We start from the raw sequence: 19,294 nt of genomic DNA, 5'->3' as shown, positions 1-19,294 counted from the left end.
GGCCTATATCATAAAAAATTTTCCTATCCCATTAAATGGCGTCTTCATTAAAAAAAAAAAATTATTATTTTCATAATGCTATTTTATTTATATTACTTATTATGTAAATAAATTAATATTATTATTTTTCAATAAGTTGATTTATCAATAAAAAAACAAAATATTTTATATACTTTTTCGATTCGTGAATATGAACTATAACCGATTCATTATAATATATTTTAATGATTTTTTTGGTATAGTTTTAAATTATAGATGTAACACTATTAAAAAAATAGGCGAGATGAGTTGTTGTATGTAGTTATATAACGATCGCCTCCATTTCACCCGATTTTTTTAACTGATATCTTAGCCGGGCTTGGCAGAATTAGCGGGGAAAGAAGACCCTGTTGAGCTTGACTCTAATCCGACTCTGTGAAGACACATGAAGGGTGTAGGATAAGTGGGAGGGCAACCGCCAGTACCCTAAGCCTCGAAATTTCGCTTATAGTTGTCCAAACCCTAGGGCCATCTATGAGCACAATCTTCCAGGCTTGCGTAAGACCTTTCTGGATAAAATACCGAGTTAAGCGGTTTTAAAAACCGGTTCGAATGAAGCTATTTTGCAACCCTATATGTATGCATTAAAAATTAAATAAAAGATCAGTATGTTTGCAGAATACAAAATCGGATATATATACAGGATCGGTAATAGACCGATATCAATTTAATGTCGAATCAGATCCGCCACCAAAAAAGTGGTAACAGTACAAACCCTAGTTATTGTATAATTGAAATAAGGTTGGGTGATTATTTATTTTTTTTTAAATAAATTTTGAAGATAACGGAGTAAAATTATGATTTCAATGAAGATTAATCATAAAATAAAGTAGCAATTTTAATCATAATCGTTATTTTTTTAAGTCTTCTCTCAAATTTTTACGAAAGGAAAAAATGCGTAAATAAAAGATGTAATTATATAATAAATGGTAAAATGAAAAAATATTTTATCGCGAAAGTTTTACAATTAAATTATTTAAAAAAAAATCTAGCCAAATTTAAAAAGTAGAGTGTCAGCAGGAAAGTGCTACTTAACAAATATATGGTCTTAAATTACAATTTATTTTAATATAATTATATATGCCATATTGTATCGGTATCAGTGACCTTCAGACCTTAATTTTTTTGATCACGCCCTGCCCAGGTCAGCAGTAAAATAAATTTCCCGAGCCTACATCCATATTATATTTAATGTCTAGGAGTTGGAAATCACTCACTTTTATATCTTTTTACTTGTGGCGCATTTTAAATTTGAAAAATTCTAATTTGACCGGAAATGTATTCCAGTGTGCCTAGAATAAATACCTACCCTATAAATTTCACTTAATTTTTTTTTGCCATGAACTTTTGTCATTTATTTCAACTTGTCACAGTCAAAATTGTCCGAAAATTCGGAGAGTATTGGTACTCTTATCTTATACAATGTTGGAATATATTTTCGGTCGAATCGGATGGTTAAGATTTAAAAATGGCGATTCCGAACCCCAATTTCATATCCCGAATACGAAACGGGATTTAAATTAGCTGAGAACAAAAAATGTGTATAGGTCAGAGACCTGCAGAGGTACCATATGTACGGCTCGGCCCGGATTTTTTTAAAATATATTTTATTTATTTTCGATTTTTACAACTAATGATGGCGATTTCAAATATTTGGTTAAAATATTCGGCTCGACCCGGCCGGATATTTTTTTTAAAAAAGACCCGGCCCGGGTAAATTTAATAAAATTAAAATGCTGCAGGTCTCTGGTATAGGTTCTGTTCAATTCCTTTTAGGCATTCAATACGAATTATGCATTATTTCTTCTAGTACAAAAGGGTTTATTACATTCGGGGTGGGGGGGGGGTCTCGAAAATTTTGCAAACGTATCTATTATATATATATTTTTTTCCCCTCCTTATTTATTTATTTAAAAGGATATTAATATTAAGTTGTTCTCCAATTTATATATTAATTTTTTTGGGGGTAATAAAAGATAAAAATTTTACGCTTTTACTTATATATATGTTTATTTCGTTATTGGCAATGATTTTTTTTAAAATTAATATTTATTTTACAAAAACAATTTTTAAATTTGCTTCCCGAACTAGTAGTAAAATAAAAACGAGATAAATGGTTTAACGGTTAAGTTCAAAATTTTTCTCATAGATGGCACGAGAGATTGGAGGCATCCATTTATTAAACATCACACGCATTCCTCTTGTGATGCGGATCGGAGCTAGTGTGGTTTAAACGGTTCGATTTGAGTCGATGCGTTAAAAACGGACAAACTCGATTTTTTATTCAGGGAAATATTGTGCGAGCCTAAAGATTTTGCTCGTAGATGACAGAAAGGTTTGGACACCTATTGACGAAATCTCGAGGCTTGAGCAAGATTTTTCTGAAAATATTGAGTTAGCCGTTTTGTAAATATCGGCTCAAATTCGAGCCCTTTAACAACACTACTTTGGGCGCGTCGTCACTGTTGAAATCTAACAAGCCATTTTTTTTTATATTCTAATAAACGCGTTTAAATTGCGTCATTTTAACGCCGCCTTTGAATCGCGAGTAAAGAATTTCGATTCAAAATTGTCTCCGATTTTATCGTTACGTAAAATATATTATCTCAATAAACCCAAACCTCTTACATTTTTTTGTTGTTTGTTTATTTCGAATCGCAAATATAAATCGTATACCCTCAATTTGTAAGCGCTATACGGGTACGCGCGATTTCGATTCCGCCATTGATACCCAACCTTAATTTGTAGATCTCAGCATCCAATTTTAAAAAAAATGAGGATCTAGCAGCAATGGAACGAATTCCATCATCAAGGCTTCTTGAGAAGGAGTCGCCATTTAACGTGTTACCCCAGAAATAATTTCTTATCTTTTTTATTTTTTTTTATGAAAAGTAATCGTTTAAGTCTGCGAAGTATTTTTGAGGTTTAATATGATACCATTTTCAAAATGTCGGATATGATGGTTAGCAGCGTAGTAGCCTTCGATATTCAATATCGAATCTTAACCTTTATAATTATATTAGTATTATGTCTCCTATAAGCTTTCTTAAAATGAGTAAATTATTTGTTCATAGTTTCTTTATTATATTCGGAAAAGCAATCTGGGCACCATCTTTGACGTAAGGGGTGGGTAATATCTTAGGATTACGCGTAACCCACTCATTCACAGTTGGGGCGAATTTCACGGCAGATTTGTATTATCCGCGGCGAATTCTCGCTAACCGCGAATGAGGGGTAAGGGTGCACTTATGCCTATTATTTATTTATTTCTTAAATCGGAAAAACCACTCATTCGGAACAGCTATTTAAAATTTTTCTTTTCAAATGCTGAAATAAGTATGGGTGCGGTCAAAAATTTTTTTTATATAAAAATGGACGATTTGCGCATTTATACATCGTGCTACCAAATTCGATTTCGTAAATTTCAAAAAATAAATTGAAATTTTGATTTGAAAACATTAAATTAAATTTTATTAAAAAAAAATAATTGCATTATGTAGTTCAGAAAAAGTGAGAGCGCCGATAAAGCCCTCATGTCCATAAACAACAGATGGTTCGACCAAAGGCCTATTAACGCGGAATTATCGCCTGTCGTCGATTTTCGCGCCGCTTGCTGTCCCCAATACGAGGAAGGGTGCGAAATGATAAGCCTTTCTTTCATTCTTTTTTTTTTTAAACGAAATAAATATTGCGATAAATTTAAGAAGGAATAATAGGTATGTACATGTTAGCGCCAATGTGTGTTTTTCCGCCAATGTGTTATTTTTGCAACTTTAAATCATATTCTTTGAACTCGTTTTAATAAATTAAAAAATCCAATTTTACCGATATATATTCTATCATGTTTTGGAATACCTATCTTATGGATTGTAGACAATTTTGCCGTTAACCTTTGAGTCATTTTATAATTTATATAAAAAAATATATGGAAAATCGAATATAAATTACATTAGTTTTAAAAGTTTATGAAAAAAATTGTCTAAAAATCCATAGGGTAAGGTATTCCAAACATGATGGAACACATTTCCTAAAAACGCGCTCAAAATATGTTTAAAGTTGAATAAGTAACACTTTGATGCTAACATATATATATATTAAAAAAAGTTAGAGAGAAAGTAAGAAAGAAAGAAACTTTCTTGCAGAAGGGGGACTTATTCTTATATTTAGATTTGAACCAACCTTATTAGTTTTGATAATCATTTATTTTTTTTCGTTATTTTTATAAAAATAACTATTAATAAAGAATATAAAATGCAATAAATAAATTGTATAAATTCGTTCGCGATTGAATAACATTTAAGAAAAAGATAAAGTATTAAAAAAAATATATAAAATGCAATAAATATAATTTAAATTTGCAATTGAATAGAATTCAACTGATAAAAAGGATGTCAAACTATTGTACTTTTTATAAAAATAACTATTAATAAAAAATATAAATTGCACAAACATTTAACAAAAAGATGCTTACCGATTATCTTTAAACTAAATTGCAATAATTATAATATATAAAAATATTAGAATAGATAATCACATTGATATAATTCTAACAAAATGATTGTTATTTTCATTGCTAAATAAATATTCTTTAAATATTTTAATATTATTAAAAATTTTTATGGGCGAATGATAAGCCCACTTATATTGGGTATAGATTAATATATTTGTCTGCAACAATGTGGCCATAGATAATATTTTCACCTCTGTTGCCCAAACACCTTTTCCCATAACATTTCTGTTAACTGGTATTCCTCTACAGGATATCCTATAAATTTTCCCATTTCCAGTTTGAAATCTTCGTTCCAGAACGCATTCCTCCCTCAGGTAATTATAATTATCCTGGCTATTTGATATATTTTGAATTACACACCTATAAACATGGTAAATAATTAAATATTATATAAAGATACTAACCTAAAAAAACAGTTCCCATCACCCACAATATGATCGGTTGTGAAAATCTCTTTTAATATACCACATTTTATCTTAGGATAACGGCCAATTACTTTGAAATTGAACCGTGTAGAGTGGTATACCTTTCAGTTCTTTTTTGTGGGCAAAAGTTTACCAATTTTCTTTGGTATTATTGCATCCACAATCATTTCGTCATATAAATTGATAATTAAATAATAACATATTTTAAAAAAATATTACTACCCTGATCTTGTACACCTATATCCTTCCTCTCTCACTAAACTTTTAAAGGCTATTATTGGATCTTCACTAAATGTATCTGTATCCAAAAAAATATATTAAATAATTTTATATATTATACCCTTTCTTTTGACACGGTTTATTTTAGTATCCTCCTTTCTAATTTCCAACTCTAGAATTTTAGCTTTATTAAAAATAAAATTTTTCCAATTTTAAAAAAATAAAACTTTCTCCTGAAACTTTATTATTCCACAGGATATTTCTTCAAATAGTGCTTCTTCTAATGGAAATATAATAATTAAAAATATATTTTTCTTTTTTCCAAATGCATTTGTTTACCTTCTCCTTCTCTAACTATAGTTTTAAGAAGCCTACAAACTTAATTATTTGTTCAATATTATTTTATGAATTAACTTAATATATTACCTTGATCTTGAACACCCTCTATAGTTGTACAATGTGCAATTTTTTTGACTTTTACTATTAAAAAAGTTATATTCATATATTTAAAAAATAATACATTTGTTTCCATATATATAGTGCTTTAAATTACTTATATTAGCTTTAATATGTAAAATTTTTCCTGTTGAAAACGATTTCTACATTGCCTAAATATGTATAAATATTTTGTTAAAAATTAATAATTTTACTATTAACAATTTTAACAATTGTATATGGACCTACCTAAGTCTGCAACATTTTCCCTCCTTTCCTGTCAGCCCGACGATTATTCCAAACAAGCACTTTATCATTTATGTGATAAAGTGCATTCTTAGCAGCATTACGAGTTTTATAATCTAGTTGCTGCTTAAGTTGAGCCTTTACAATAATTTTTGTTGTAGTCTTGAATATGCCTTTCATATTGTTTGCCATTTTTTGGTAATTGCATTCAAACTCTATGTCAGAAAGATTATCAAGATCTGTATTTGGTTCTCTAAATAATAAAAATAAATATTTATTATATATATGATAAATATCATTATATTATAAAAATTTCATCAACCTTGACTCTGCCATGCCTGCATAACAGTGAATATAAAAAGTGGATCACTGAATGGGCTGTCTTATCCTTTAAAGGCTGTTCGATATATTTTGAAAAATAATCAACAGCAATATATTTGTATCCATCAATGCTCTCTGGCAATAAACCAGTGGCTTAACTAGTGGGAAGGGGTGCGCAGGGGCTCGAGCCCCCTGAAGCAAAAATTTTTTTTTAAAATTGCTCTTTAATATCCCCTTGAACTAAAAATAAATTTTTTTAATTTCCCCCTGAACGATTTCTTTTATAATTCTATTGAGTAATATATAGATTTAATTTTATTATTTAAAAATTAATAAGACTATCTAAATTTTTATTAAATGAATACTATTTTAATTATTAGATTAGATAAATACATATAAATTATATTTTCACTATGTTAGCTTGCAATCATATTATAAAATATATCAATATCACTCACTAAATATTACCGTTGAAGCTTAATTGACTTTTATTATTTAAATTATTATATAACCCTAATTAAATAAATATAATCATTTATTAATTGAAAATTAACAAATTTAATATTGTAACTAGCCTATTTCAAAATCACTAATCAACTATATTATTGATTTTTAAATTTAATTATCATGTCTCTTCCTAAAATTATTTTCAAAGTCCAAACCCAAATAAGTATAAGAGATTTATTTATAAAAAGTAAGTAGACATATAGTTTATAATCCTCTATAATATATAATTATTTATAAATATTAAGTAAAATGCCATTTTTACAGACGTATTTGAGAGTTATATAATATATTACAGTTAATATTTTAAAATCTTACTAATAAATTCTTTTGATAATAAATATAAGTAAAAATTTGCATTCAATTATTTAACGCCATCTATTTATTTAAAATATTATTAAAACTAAATGTCTTATTATTCATCCCACAATGGATGTAATAAATTAGATATCTTTTCTTCTCTTTTTTACGTGTTTTTAGGAAAGCTATTTTTTTCTTTTTCGAAAAACAGTTTTGAGTTAAATTTTTAAATCAAGTATATTTTTGATATTATTACAAACTACTATTATTTTAAGATATAATATACCAACTAGAGGTGGTACGACAATATATAAATTCTTAGTTGTTTCATCGTATCATTCTGGTCCTTATTTTATAGTCAGAAAATGTTCCATTTCTAATATGGCATCCTTGCTGTGTAAATAACTCAAGGTTTCAATATATTTGCACAATTTCTTCTAATTATTTTTAGTGTTTTTGTTTTATCAATTTATCTAACATAATAAATTCTGATATGGGTTACCATCGTGAGTGTCATGGCTATGACTGCAAATTAACCAGCATCTATTATTAGTGTGGCTTTGTAATTTAAGATTATTATTACAGCTGCTGAGAGCATATGATTCCATATTTTAGATAAGCAATAATGGTCAACTGTGTAGTCGTTTATATATCATTAAAAATGGAAGATAATCTTTTGGAAATTTAATATCTCACAATAATTTTCTCGATTACTTATCTAGCTTCCATCAGGTCATCTAAGAGGAAGCTCTAATAGGTTTATGATTTGGGTTGGTCGATTATATTCTCTTCTTCGAGATTTGTTGATTTAATAAGGCCTATAAATTTTTCCTTATTAGTCCATTCTATAAAACATTGTCTAAAATGGCAACAGAGAGTATATTAGTTTTATGACCTTTTGTCAATGTAATTTGCTAAGAATTATATAGTCTTATGTGGTTTTTAAAAACCATTATCAATTGAGGCATATGTATAAATTAATTAACCTTTTTTTATCACTTTAATTCTTTAGACGCAAAATTTAGGACTTAGCAAGCTGGCGAGCGTGATCCCCCCTTTTTACGATGATGTAGGCGACCTGGCTATCGGTGACTATCTAAGGGACCGCTATATCAGCGAAAATATTTTATACTAATAAATAGATTTTGTATTAAAAATATTATTTTTAGAAATGCCTTGTATTATTTTAATTATTTATGCTAGTTTATTTTGTATGCAAAATAGAATAAATGACAAAATATGAAATTCTGAATTATTGTTTAGAGTTACCAAACTTTAAAAAAGTATAATATATTATATCAAACCCGGCCCGAAGGCTAGGCAAAAGCGGGCCGAAGGCCCGCAAAATGGGGTTAAGGGGGCTTTGCTCCTGTAAATTTTTTTTTTAGTTGAGCCCCCTGAGATTGTAAAGGCTAGCGACGCCCCTGCAATGAACATAGGTCTAACCCTATTTGTGTCTAAACCTTAGATATAATAGGAATAGATTGCATTTCCAAGCTTGTTTTGTCAAATCGGGAATTGTATCTTTGACATAGGTCGCATGATTTTACAAAGTCAATGACATCTTGCCGCATTCCTTGCGCCACCAATATCTAAATGACATAATTGAATTGCTATGTTATTTTTAAAGTTTTAAGCATGTTAAAAGAAATTTGTTAAAGGTTAAATTTAAAAAAAATTTCCTATCAATTAAAAGAGATGAGTATATTGATACTGCTTGATGTATAAGTTTTTATGTTATAAATTCTTTTTATAAGTGGTGCAAGCTTTTTGGGTCATATCAGGTTAAAACTGAGCAATATTTACTACCTGATGTATTTAAAGTACATTTTAGATGTGTTGCAAGTTTTTGGGGTCATATCAAGCTAAATCTGAGCAATATTTAAAAAAAATATTGTATCAATTAAAAGAGATTTTTATATTGAGTACTGTATCCTTGCTTATAAATTGTGGAATTTATCAGTAATATTCATAAAAATTTATAAACAATACTTCAATTAAAACTGAGCAATATTTAAAAAAAAATTTCTATCAATTGAAAGAGATTTTTAAGTTAAGTACTGTATCCTTGCTTATAAATTGGATTTATCATATATTCATAAAAATTTATAAACAATACTTCAATTAAAACTGAGCAATATTTAAAAAAATTTTCTATCAATTGAAAAAGATGGGTCGGCTTGCTGGGTCGGCTTGTTGGGTCGGCTTGATGGGTCGGCTTGATGGGTCGGCTAGTTGGGTCGGCTTGCTGAGTCGGCTTGCGTTAAAATTTGTCATAATCGTCATCTTTAAGTTTTTTCGAATTTTTTTGAAGCAAATAGGTAAAAATATATATTGTAAACATGTTAAATTAAATTTTCAGTGAATATGTACCTTAGAAAAGTGACAATTGTCATAATCGTCATCTTTAAGTTTTTTCGAATTTTTTTGAAGCAAATAGGTAAAAATAAATATTGTAAACATGTTAAATTAAATTTTCAGTGAATATGTACCTTAGAAAAGTGACAATTGTCATAATCTTCATTTTTAAGTTTTTTCGAATTTTTTTGAAGCAAATAGGTAAAAATGTATATTGTAAACATGTTAAATTAAATTTTCAGTGAATATGTACTTTAGAAAAGTGAAAATTGTCATAATCGTCATTTTTAAGTTTTTTCGAATTTTTTTAAATTAAATAGATAAAAAAATATATTGTAAGGATGTTAAAATATTTCAAATAATTTTTTATAGCCGGGCATAGGCTGGCAGGAGATAACTAGCCTGTTGCTGACCTTTAATTTAAACATCTATCAGAAAAATCTAGAGGTTTATAAGAAAACATTTTTACCAAATTTCATAAATAACCTTGGGTTTTATGAAAAATTCAAAAAAGTATTTGATGATTATGGTACATCGAAATCAATATATGATTTCGAGGAGGAGGATAATAATGAATCCAATCTAATGTCTGTCAGTATTCTGAATGAGTTAAGAAGGTAAATATAAATACTTAATTATATAGAATACTCATTATAAAAACTTCTAGCAAACATTTTTGAAGCTATATTGGAGTGACTAAATTTAAATATTATGCTTACATTAAACAAAAATTATGATAGTTATTTGAGTTAATATAAATATTTATTAAACATTTAAAAATAGAGACTTAAGAACTTATAAAATTAATAAAGCATATAGTTGCAAAATAGGCATTTTTAAAATATTTTTGTTACAAGATTTTACAATGGATTTGATTATATAATAAATATTTAATTTAATTTTAAATATATTATATTAAGGAAATCATACATTATGCCAAATTTAGACGGAGAAGAAATCGAAGAATATTTAACAGATCCGGTTGCTCAAATCTCTGTTGATATTATAGATTGGTGGTCTCGAAGCTAATCGTTTTCCAAAGCTGTCGACAATGGCCAAGGATTACTTATGCGAACAAACTACGTCCGTAGCAAGCGAACGTATTTTTTCTCGAGCCGGCGCAACCATTACTAAGGAGAGGAATAGGATGTCAGCCTCAACGTTAAAACAATGCCTATGTATAAATTCATGGGATGTTAATGTTTTAAATTTGAGTGACGAATTTTTTGTATAATTTGTTATTTTCCCATTATTTGTTATTTGATTTCATATAATTTTTATTTTTTATTTATGAAAATAATAAAGATATGATAATGTGCCTTATATTTTGCATTTGTAAATTTTTACTTATAAAATATAAGAGCCTACTTGCGATAAATGAATAATTTTAAATATATCATTTTTAAATTAAAATAGTTATTATTTCTAAAAAGAAAGGGGGGGGGGGTTTATAGATAAAAAAAATTTTAATTCCTAATTAGTAGTATCTCTGAAGATCTAAATGTTTTCCAAATGTTTTCTATGATATTCATTCTTAAGTATGAATATTTGGATTTTGCATAAGTCATCCACACAATTACCAAAGAAAAAAAATCAATTAAAAATTATAATTTATAATGATGCATTGGTGGTAGAAAGTATTTAGGGGTTTATCAAGGCCCGCTAACACTCGCTTTAACAATCGTGATATGTAAACAAAATATTTGTAAAACTCAGAAATTATGAAAAATAATTTAAAATTTGTCAAGAATTATATCCATGATCTTAAATCAAATAATAATTAAAATCTTGTGTTTCAAATCAAATTTGATATAAAAAATTTATAGTAGTTACATATTACTTAATATTTTTATAAGATTAGGAAAAATATATGTATCTGAATGTCTTATTGCTCAATTTTCCCTGTATTTTCCTATTATCTACCAACCCTTTAAAAAGTTTCAAATGATATACCACTCATATCTAATACCAAATATTATAAACTAAGTTTAAGTTAAAAAAAAAGAATAAAATATAATAGCAGTATCAATATAAGAGGTCTAGAAATATTTTTCTAATTATAAAAACATTTTACTAGTCTGAAAATAAATATAATTTTTTTTATATTTCTAGATTTTTAAGGGTGGAGTCAAAAAGTAATGAAAGAAAAAATTTCTTACTGAATCCAAATATTTTATAACATCTTTCCAATATCAAAATTTTATAAATAGGCTTAAAACAATTTTAAATAAAATTTTTCTCATTGGAATAAAATATAATTGCAGTGACACCTTATTACTAGATCCAATGGTTTTAGAAAATCTTTAAATATCCAAAACTTTTTACAAGACTTTAAACATAAATAAAATGTTTTTTTAATTTTTACATTTCAAGCGTGGTGTTAAAAAAAATGGCAATAGAAATATCTTTATAAAAATAAAATTTTAGAACTTTATTATATTAAAAACCACTAAGATTAAGAGAAAGTTTAAAAAAACTTAAAGATGACGATTATGACAATTGTAACTTTTCTAAGGTACATATTCACTGAAAATTTAATTTAACATGTTTACAATATATATTTTTACCTATTTGCTTCAAAAAATTCGACAAAACTTAAAAATGACGATTATGACAATTGTCACTTTTCTAAGGTACATATTCACTGAAAATTTAATATAACATGTTTACAATATATATTTTTACCTATTTGCTTCAAAAAAATTCGAAAAAACTTAAAAATGACGATTATGACAATTGTCACTTTTCTAAGGTACATATTCACTGAAAATTTAATTTAACATGTTTACAATATATATTTATACCTATTTGGTTCAAAAAAATTCGAAAAAACTTAAAAATGACGATTATGACAATTGTCACTTTTCTAAGGTACATATTAATGAAAATTTAATTTAACATGTTTACAATATATATTTTTACCTATTTGTTACAAAAAAATTCGAAAAACTTAAAAATGACGATTATGACAATTGTAACTTTTCTAAGGTACATATTCACTGAAAATTTAATTTAACATGTTTACAATATATATTTTTACCTATTTGCTTCAAAAAATTCGACAAAACTTAAAAATGACGATTATGACAATTGTCACTTTTCTAAGGTACATATTCACTGAAAATTTAATATAACATGTTTACAATATATATTTTTACCTATTTGCTTCAAAAAAATTCGAAAAAACTTAAAAATGACGATTATGACAATTGTCACTTTTCTAAGGTACATATTCACTGAAAATTTAATTTAACATGTTTACAATATATATTTATACCTATTTGGTTCAAAAAAATTCGAAAAAACTTAAAAATGACGATTATGACAATTGTCACTTTTCTAAGGTACATATTAATGAAAATTTAATTTAACATGTTTACAATATATATTTTTACCTATTTGTTACAAAAAAATTCGAAAAACTTAAAAATGACGATTATGACAATTGTCACTTTTCTAAGATACATATTCACTGAAAATTTAATATAACATGTTTACAATATATATTTTTACCTATTTGCTTCAAAAAAATTCGACAAAATTTAAAAATGACGATTATGACAATTGTCACTTTTCTAAGGTACATATTCACTGAAAATTTAATTTAACATGTTTACAATATACATTTTTACCTATTTGCTTCAAAAAAATTCGAAAAAACTTAAAAATGACGATTATGACAATTGTCACTTTTCTAAGGTACATATTCACTGAAAATTTAATTTAACATGTTTACAATATATATTTTTACCTATTTGTTTCAAAAAAATTCGAAAAACTTAAAAATGACGATTATGACAATTGTCACTTTTCTAAGGTACATATTCACTGAAAATTTAATTTAACATGTTCACAATATATATTTTACCTATATGTTTCAAAAAAATTCGAAAAAACTTAAAGATGACGATAATGACAATTGTCACTTTTCTAAGGTACATATTCACTGAAAATTTAATTTAACATGTTCACAACATATATTTTTACCTATTTGCTTCAAAAAATTCGAAAAAACTTAAAAATGACGATTATGACAATTGTCACTTTTCTAAGATACATATTCACTGAAAATTTAATTTAACATGTTCACAATATATATTTTACCTATATGTTTCAAAAAATTCGAAAAAACTTAAAAATGACGATTATGACAATTGTCACTTTTCTAAGGTACATATTCACTGAAAATTTAATTTAACATGTTCACAATATATATTTTACCTATATGTTTCAAAAAAATTCGAAAAAACTTAAAAATGACGATTATGACAATTGTCACTTTTCTAAGGTACATATTCACTGAAAATTTAATTTAACATGTTCACAATATATATTTTACCTATATGTTTCAAAAAAATTCGAAAAAACTTAAAAATGACGATTATGACAATTGTCACTTTTCTAAGGTACATATTCACTGAAAATTTAATTTAACATGTTCACAATATATATTTTACCTATATGTTTCAAAAAAATTCGAAAAAACTTAAAAATGACGATAATGACAATTGTCACTTTTCTAAGATATATATTCACTGAAAATTTAATTTAACATGTTCACAATATATATTTTACCTATATGTTTCAAAAAAATTCGAAAAAACTTAAAAATGACGATTATGACAATTGTCACTTTTCTAAGGTACATATTCACTGAAAATTTAATTTAACATGTTTACAATATATATTTTTACCTATTTGTTTCAAAAAAATTCGAAAAACTTAAAAATGACGATTATGACAATTGTCACTTTTCTAAGGTACATATTCACAGAAAATTTAATTTAACATGTTTACAATATACATTTTTACCTATTTGCTTCAAAAAAATTCGAAAAAACTTAAAAATGACGATTATGACAATTGTCACTTTTCTAAGGTACATATTCACTGAAAATTTAATATAACATGTTTACAATATATATTTTTACCTATTTGCTTCAAAAAAATTCGAAAAAACTTAAAAATGACGATTATGACAATTGTCACTTTTCTATGAAAATTTAATTTAACATGTTCACAATATATATTTTACCTATATGTTTCAAAAAAATTCGAAAAAACTTAAAGATGACGATAATGACAATTGTCACTTTTCTAAGGTACATATTCACTGAAAATTTAATTTAACATGTTCACAATATATATTTTACCTATATGTTTCAAAAAAATTCGAAAAAACTTAAAGATGACGATAATGACAATTGTCACTTTTCTAAGGTACATATTAATGAAAATTTAATTTAACATGTTTACAATATATATTTTTACCTATTTGTTACAAAAAAATTCGAAAAACTTAAAAATGACGATTATGACAATTGTCACTTTTCTAAGATACATATTCACTGAAAATTTAATATAACATGTTTACAATATATATTTTTACCTATTTGCTTCAAAAAAATTCGACAAAATTTAAAAATGACGATTATGACAATTGTCACTTTTCTAAGGTACATATTCACTGAAAATTTAATTTAACATGTTTACAATATACATTTTTACCTATTTGCTTCAAAAAAATTCGAAAAAACTTAAAAATGACGATTATGACAATTGTCACTTTTCTAAGGTACATATTCACTGAAAATTTAATTTAACATGTTTACAATATATATTTTTACCTATTTGTTTCAAAAAAATTCGAAAAACTTAAAAATGACGATTATGACAATTGTCACTTTTCTAAGGTACATATTCACAGAAAATTTAATTTAACATGTTTACAATATACATTTTTACCTATTTGCTTCAAAAAAATTCGAAAAAACTTAAAAATGACGATTATGACAATTGTCACTTTTCTAAGGTACATATTCACTGAAAATTTAATATAACATGTTTACAATATATATTTTTACCTATTTGCTTCAAAAAAATTCGAAAAAACTTAAAAATGACGATGTTGATGTCACTTTTCTAAGGTACATATTCACTGAAAATTTAATTTAACATGTTCACAATATATATTTTACCTATATGTTTCAAAAAAATTCGAAAAACTTAAAAATGACGATTATGACAATTGTCACTTTTCTAAGATACATATTCACTGAAAATTTAATATAACATGTTTACAATATATATTTTTACCTATTTGTTACAAAAAAATTCGAAAAACTTAAAAATGACGATTATGACAATTGTCACTTTTCTAAGATACATATTCACTGAAAATTTAATTTAACATGTTCACAATATATATTTTACCTATATGTTTCAAAAAATTCGAAAAAACTTAAAAATGACGATTATGACAATTGTCACTTTTCTAAGGTACATATTCACTGAAAATTTAATTTAACATGTTTACAATATACATTTTTACCTATTTGCTTCAAAAAAATTCGAAAAAACTTAAAAATGACGATTATGACAATTGTCACTTTTCTAAGGTACATATTCACTGAAAATTTAATTTAACATGTTTACAATATATATTTTTACCTATTTGTTTCAAAAAAATTCGAAAAACTTAAAAATGACGATTATGACAATTGTCACTTTTCTAAGGTACATATTCACAGAAAATTTAATTTAACATGTTTACAATATACATTTTTACCTATTTGCTTCAAAAAAATTCGAAAAAACTTAAAAATGACGATTATGACAATTGTCACTTTTCTAAGGTACATATTCACTGAAAATTTAATATAACATGTTTACAATATATATTTTTACCTATTTGCTTCAAAAAAATTCGAAAAAACTTAAAAATGACGATTATGACAATTGTCACTTTTCTAAGGTACATATTCACTGAAAATTTAATTTAACATGTTCACAATATATATTTTACCTATATGTTTCAAAAAAATTCGAAAAAACTTAAAGATGACGATAATGACAATTGTCACTTTTCTAAGGTACATATTCACTGAAAATTTAATTTAACATGTTCACAACATATATTTTTACCTATTTGCTTCAAAAAATTCGAAAAAACTTAAAAATGACGATTATGACAATTGTCACTTTTCTAAGATACATATTCACTGAAAATTTAATTTAACATGTTCACAATATATATTTTACCTATATGTTTCAAAAAATTCGAAAAAACTTAAAAATGACGATTATGACAATTGTCACTTTTCTAAGGTACATATTCACTGAAAATTTAATTTAACATGTTCACAATATATATTTTACCTATATGTTTCAAAAAAATTCGAAAAAACTTAAAAATGACGATTATGACAATTGTCACTTTTCTAAGGTACATATTCACTGAAAATTTAATTTAACATGTTCACAATATATATTTTACCTATATGTTTCAAAAAAATTCGAAAAAACTTAAAAATGACGATTATGACAATTGTCACTTTTCTAAGGTACATATTCACTGAAAATTTAATTTAACATGTTCACAATATATATTTTACCTATATGTTTCAAAAAAATTCGAAAAAACTTAAAAATGACGATAATGACAATTGTCACTTTTCTAAGATACATATTCACTGAAAATTTAATTTAACATGTTCACAATATATATTTTACCTATATGTTTCAAAAAAATTCGAAAAAACTTAAAAATGACGATTATGACAATTGTCACTTTTCTAAGGTACATATTCACTGAAAATTTAATTTAACATGTTTACAATATATATTTTTACCTATTTGTTTCAAAAAAATTCGAAAAACTTAAAAATGACGATTATGACAATTGTCACTTTTCTAAGGTACATATTCACAGAAAATTTAATTTAACATGTTTACAATATACATTTTTACCTATTTGCTTCAAAAAAATTCGAAAAAACTTAAAAATGACGATTATGACAATTGTCACTTTTCTAAGGTACATATTCACTGAAAATTTAATATAACATGTTTACAATATATATTTTTACCTATTTGCTTCAAAAAAATTCGAAAAAACTTAAAAATGACGATTATGACAATTGTCACTTTTCTATGAAAATTTAATTTAACATGTTCACAATATATATTTTACCTATATGTTTCAAAAAAATTCGAAAAAACTTAAAGATGACGATAATGACAATTGTCACTTTTCTAAGGTACATATTCACTGAAAATTTAATTTAACATGTTCACAACATATATTTTTACCTATTTGCTTCAAAAAATTCGAAAAAACTTAAAAATGACGATTATGACAATTGTCACTTTTCTAAGATACATATTCACTGAAAATTTAATTTAACATGTTCACAATATATATTTTACCTATATGTTTCAAAAAAATTCGAAAAAACTTAAAGATGACGATAATGACAATTGTCACTTTTCTAAGGTACATATTCACTGAAAATTTAATTTAACATGTTCACAATATATATTTTACCTATATGTTTCAAAAAAATTCGAAAAAACTTAAAGATGACGATAATGACAATTGTCACTTTTCTAAGGTACATATTAATGAAAATTTAATTTAACATGTTTACAATATATATTTTTACCTATTTGTTACAAAAAAATTCGAAAAACTTAAAAATGACGATTATGACAATTGTCACTTTTCTAAGATACATATTCACTGAAAATTTAATATAACATGTTTACAATATATATTTTTACCTATTTGCTTCAAAAAAATTCGACAAAATTTAAAAATGACGATTATGACAATTGTCACTTTTCTAAGGTACATATTCACTGAAAATTTAATTTAACATGTTTACAATATACATTTTTACCTATTTGCTTCAAAAAAATTCGAAAAAACTTAAAAATGACGATTATGACAATTGTCACTTTTCTAAGGTACATATTCACTGAAAATTTAATTTAACATGTTTACAATATATATTTTTACCTATTTGTTTCAAAAAAATTCGAAAAACTTAAAAATGACGATTATGACAATTGTCACTTTTCTAAGGTACATATTCACAGAAAATTTAATTTAACATGTTTACAATATACATTTTTACCTATTTGCTTCAAAAAAATTCGAAAAAACTTAAAAATGACGATTATGACAATTGTCACTTTTCTAAGGTACATATTCACTGAAAATTTAATATAACATGTTTACAATATATATTTTTACCTATTTGCTTCAAAAAAATTCGAAAAAACTTAAAAATGACGATGTTGATGTCACTTTTCTAAGGTACATATTCACTGAAAATTTAATTTAACATGTTCACAATATATATTTTACCTATATGTTTCAAAAAAATTCGAAAAAACTTAAAGATGACGATAATGACAATTGTCACTTTTCTAAGGTACATATTCACTGAAAATTTAATTTAACATGTTCACAACATATATTTTTACCTATTTGCTTCAAAAAATTCGAAAAAACTTAAAAATGACGATTATGACAATTGTCACTTTTCTAAGGTACATATTCACTGAAAATTTAATTTAACATGTTTACAATATATATTTTTACCTATTTGCTTCAAAAAAATTCGAAAAAACTTAAAGATGACGATTATGACAAATTTTAACGCAAGCCGACCCAGCAAGCCGACCCAACAAGCCGACTCGTTGGGTCGGCCCAATGGTCGGCTCATGAGGCCCATTGGGTCGGGTCGGGTCTGATCTATGGCTAAATGGGTTGGCTCGGGTTTAAGGTCGTTTTTTCGGTTCAAATCTTGCTGGGTTTTCGGCCAAGCCGACCCGACCCAGCGATTTAACCCTTGTTTATAAATTGTGGAATTTATCAGTAATATTCATAAAAATTGGTACCTCTGCAGAGTTCTGTTATTAAATAGAATGTTTTCCCATTAGTTTACCAATGGGAAGAGTTGCTAATATATATATAACCATTTTAATACATTGGGAATATAATCTAAAATATGTTTAATGGGACTATATCATAGTTAATCTTTTAAACATAGTTATTCAGCTAATAGGCATAAGAGACTTTTTTCTTTTTCATGATAAAAATCTAACAAATATTTTTTTCTATCACCATCTAAATAGGTTGGGGTTTTTA

General features: G+C 25.7%; 1 protein-coding gene across 1 annotated transcript in view; it reads left to right on the top strand.

Moving 5' to 3' along the window:
- The window catches only part of LOC135928607 (splicing factor U2AF 35 kDa subunit-like), a 160,109-nt gene that overhangs the window by 5,322 nt on the left and 135,493 nt on the right, over positions 1-19,294 (top strand). The window contains exon 6 of the mRNA XM_065465062.1: positions 3,540-3,673. Within this exon, the coding sequence (XP_065321134.1) occupies positions 3,540-3,673 (134 nt within the window). The remainder of the gene's footprint in view (positions 1-3,539; positions 3,674-19,294) is intronic.

The sequence above is a fragment of the Gordionus sp. m RMFG-2023 genome, chromosome 4 (genome assembly GCF_954871325.1).
Source record: "Gordionus sp. m RMFG-2023 chromosome 4, tfGorSpeb1-WG-v2, whole genome shotgun sequence".
NCBI lineage: Eukaryota > Metazoa > Nematomorpha > Gordioida > Chordodea > Parachordodidae > Gordionus > Gordionus sp. m RMFG-2023.
This window is presented reverse-complemented; position numbering and strand designations above follow the sequence as displayed.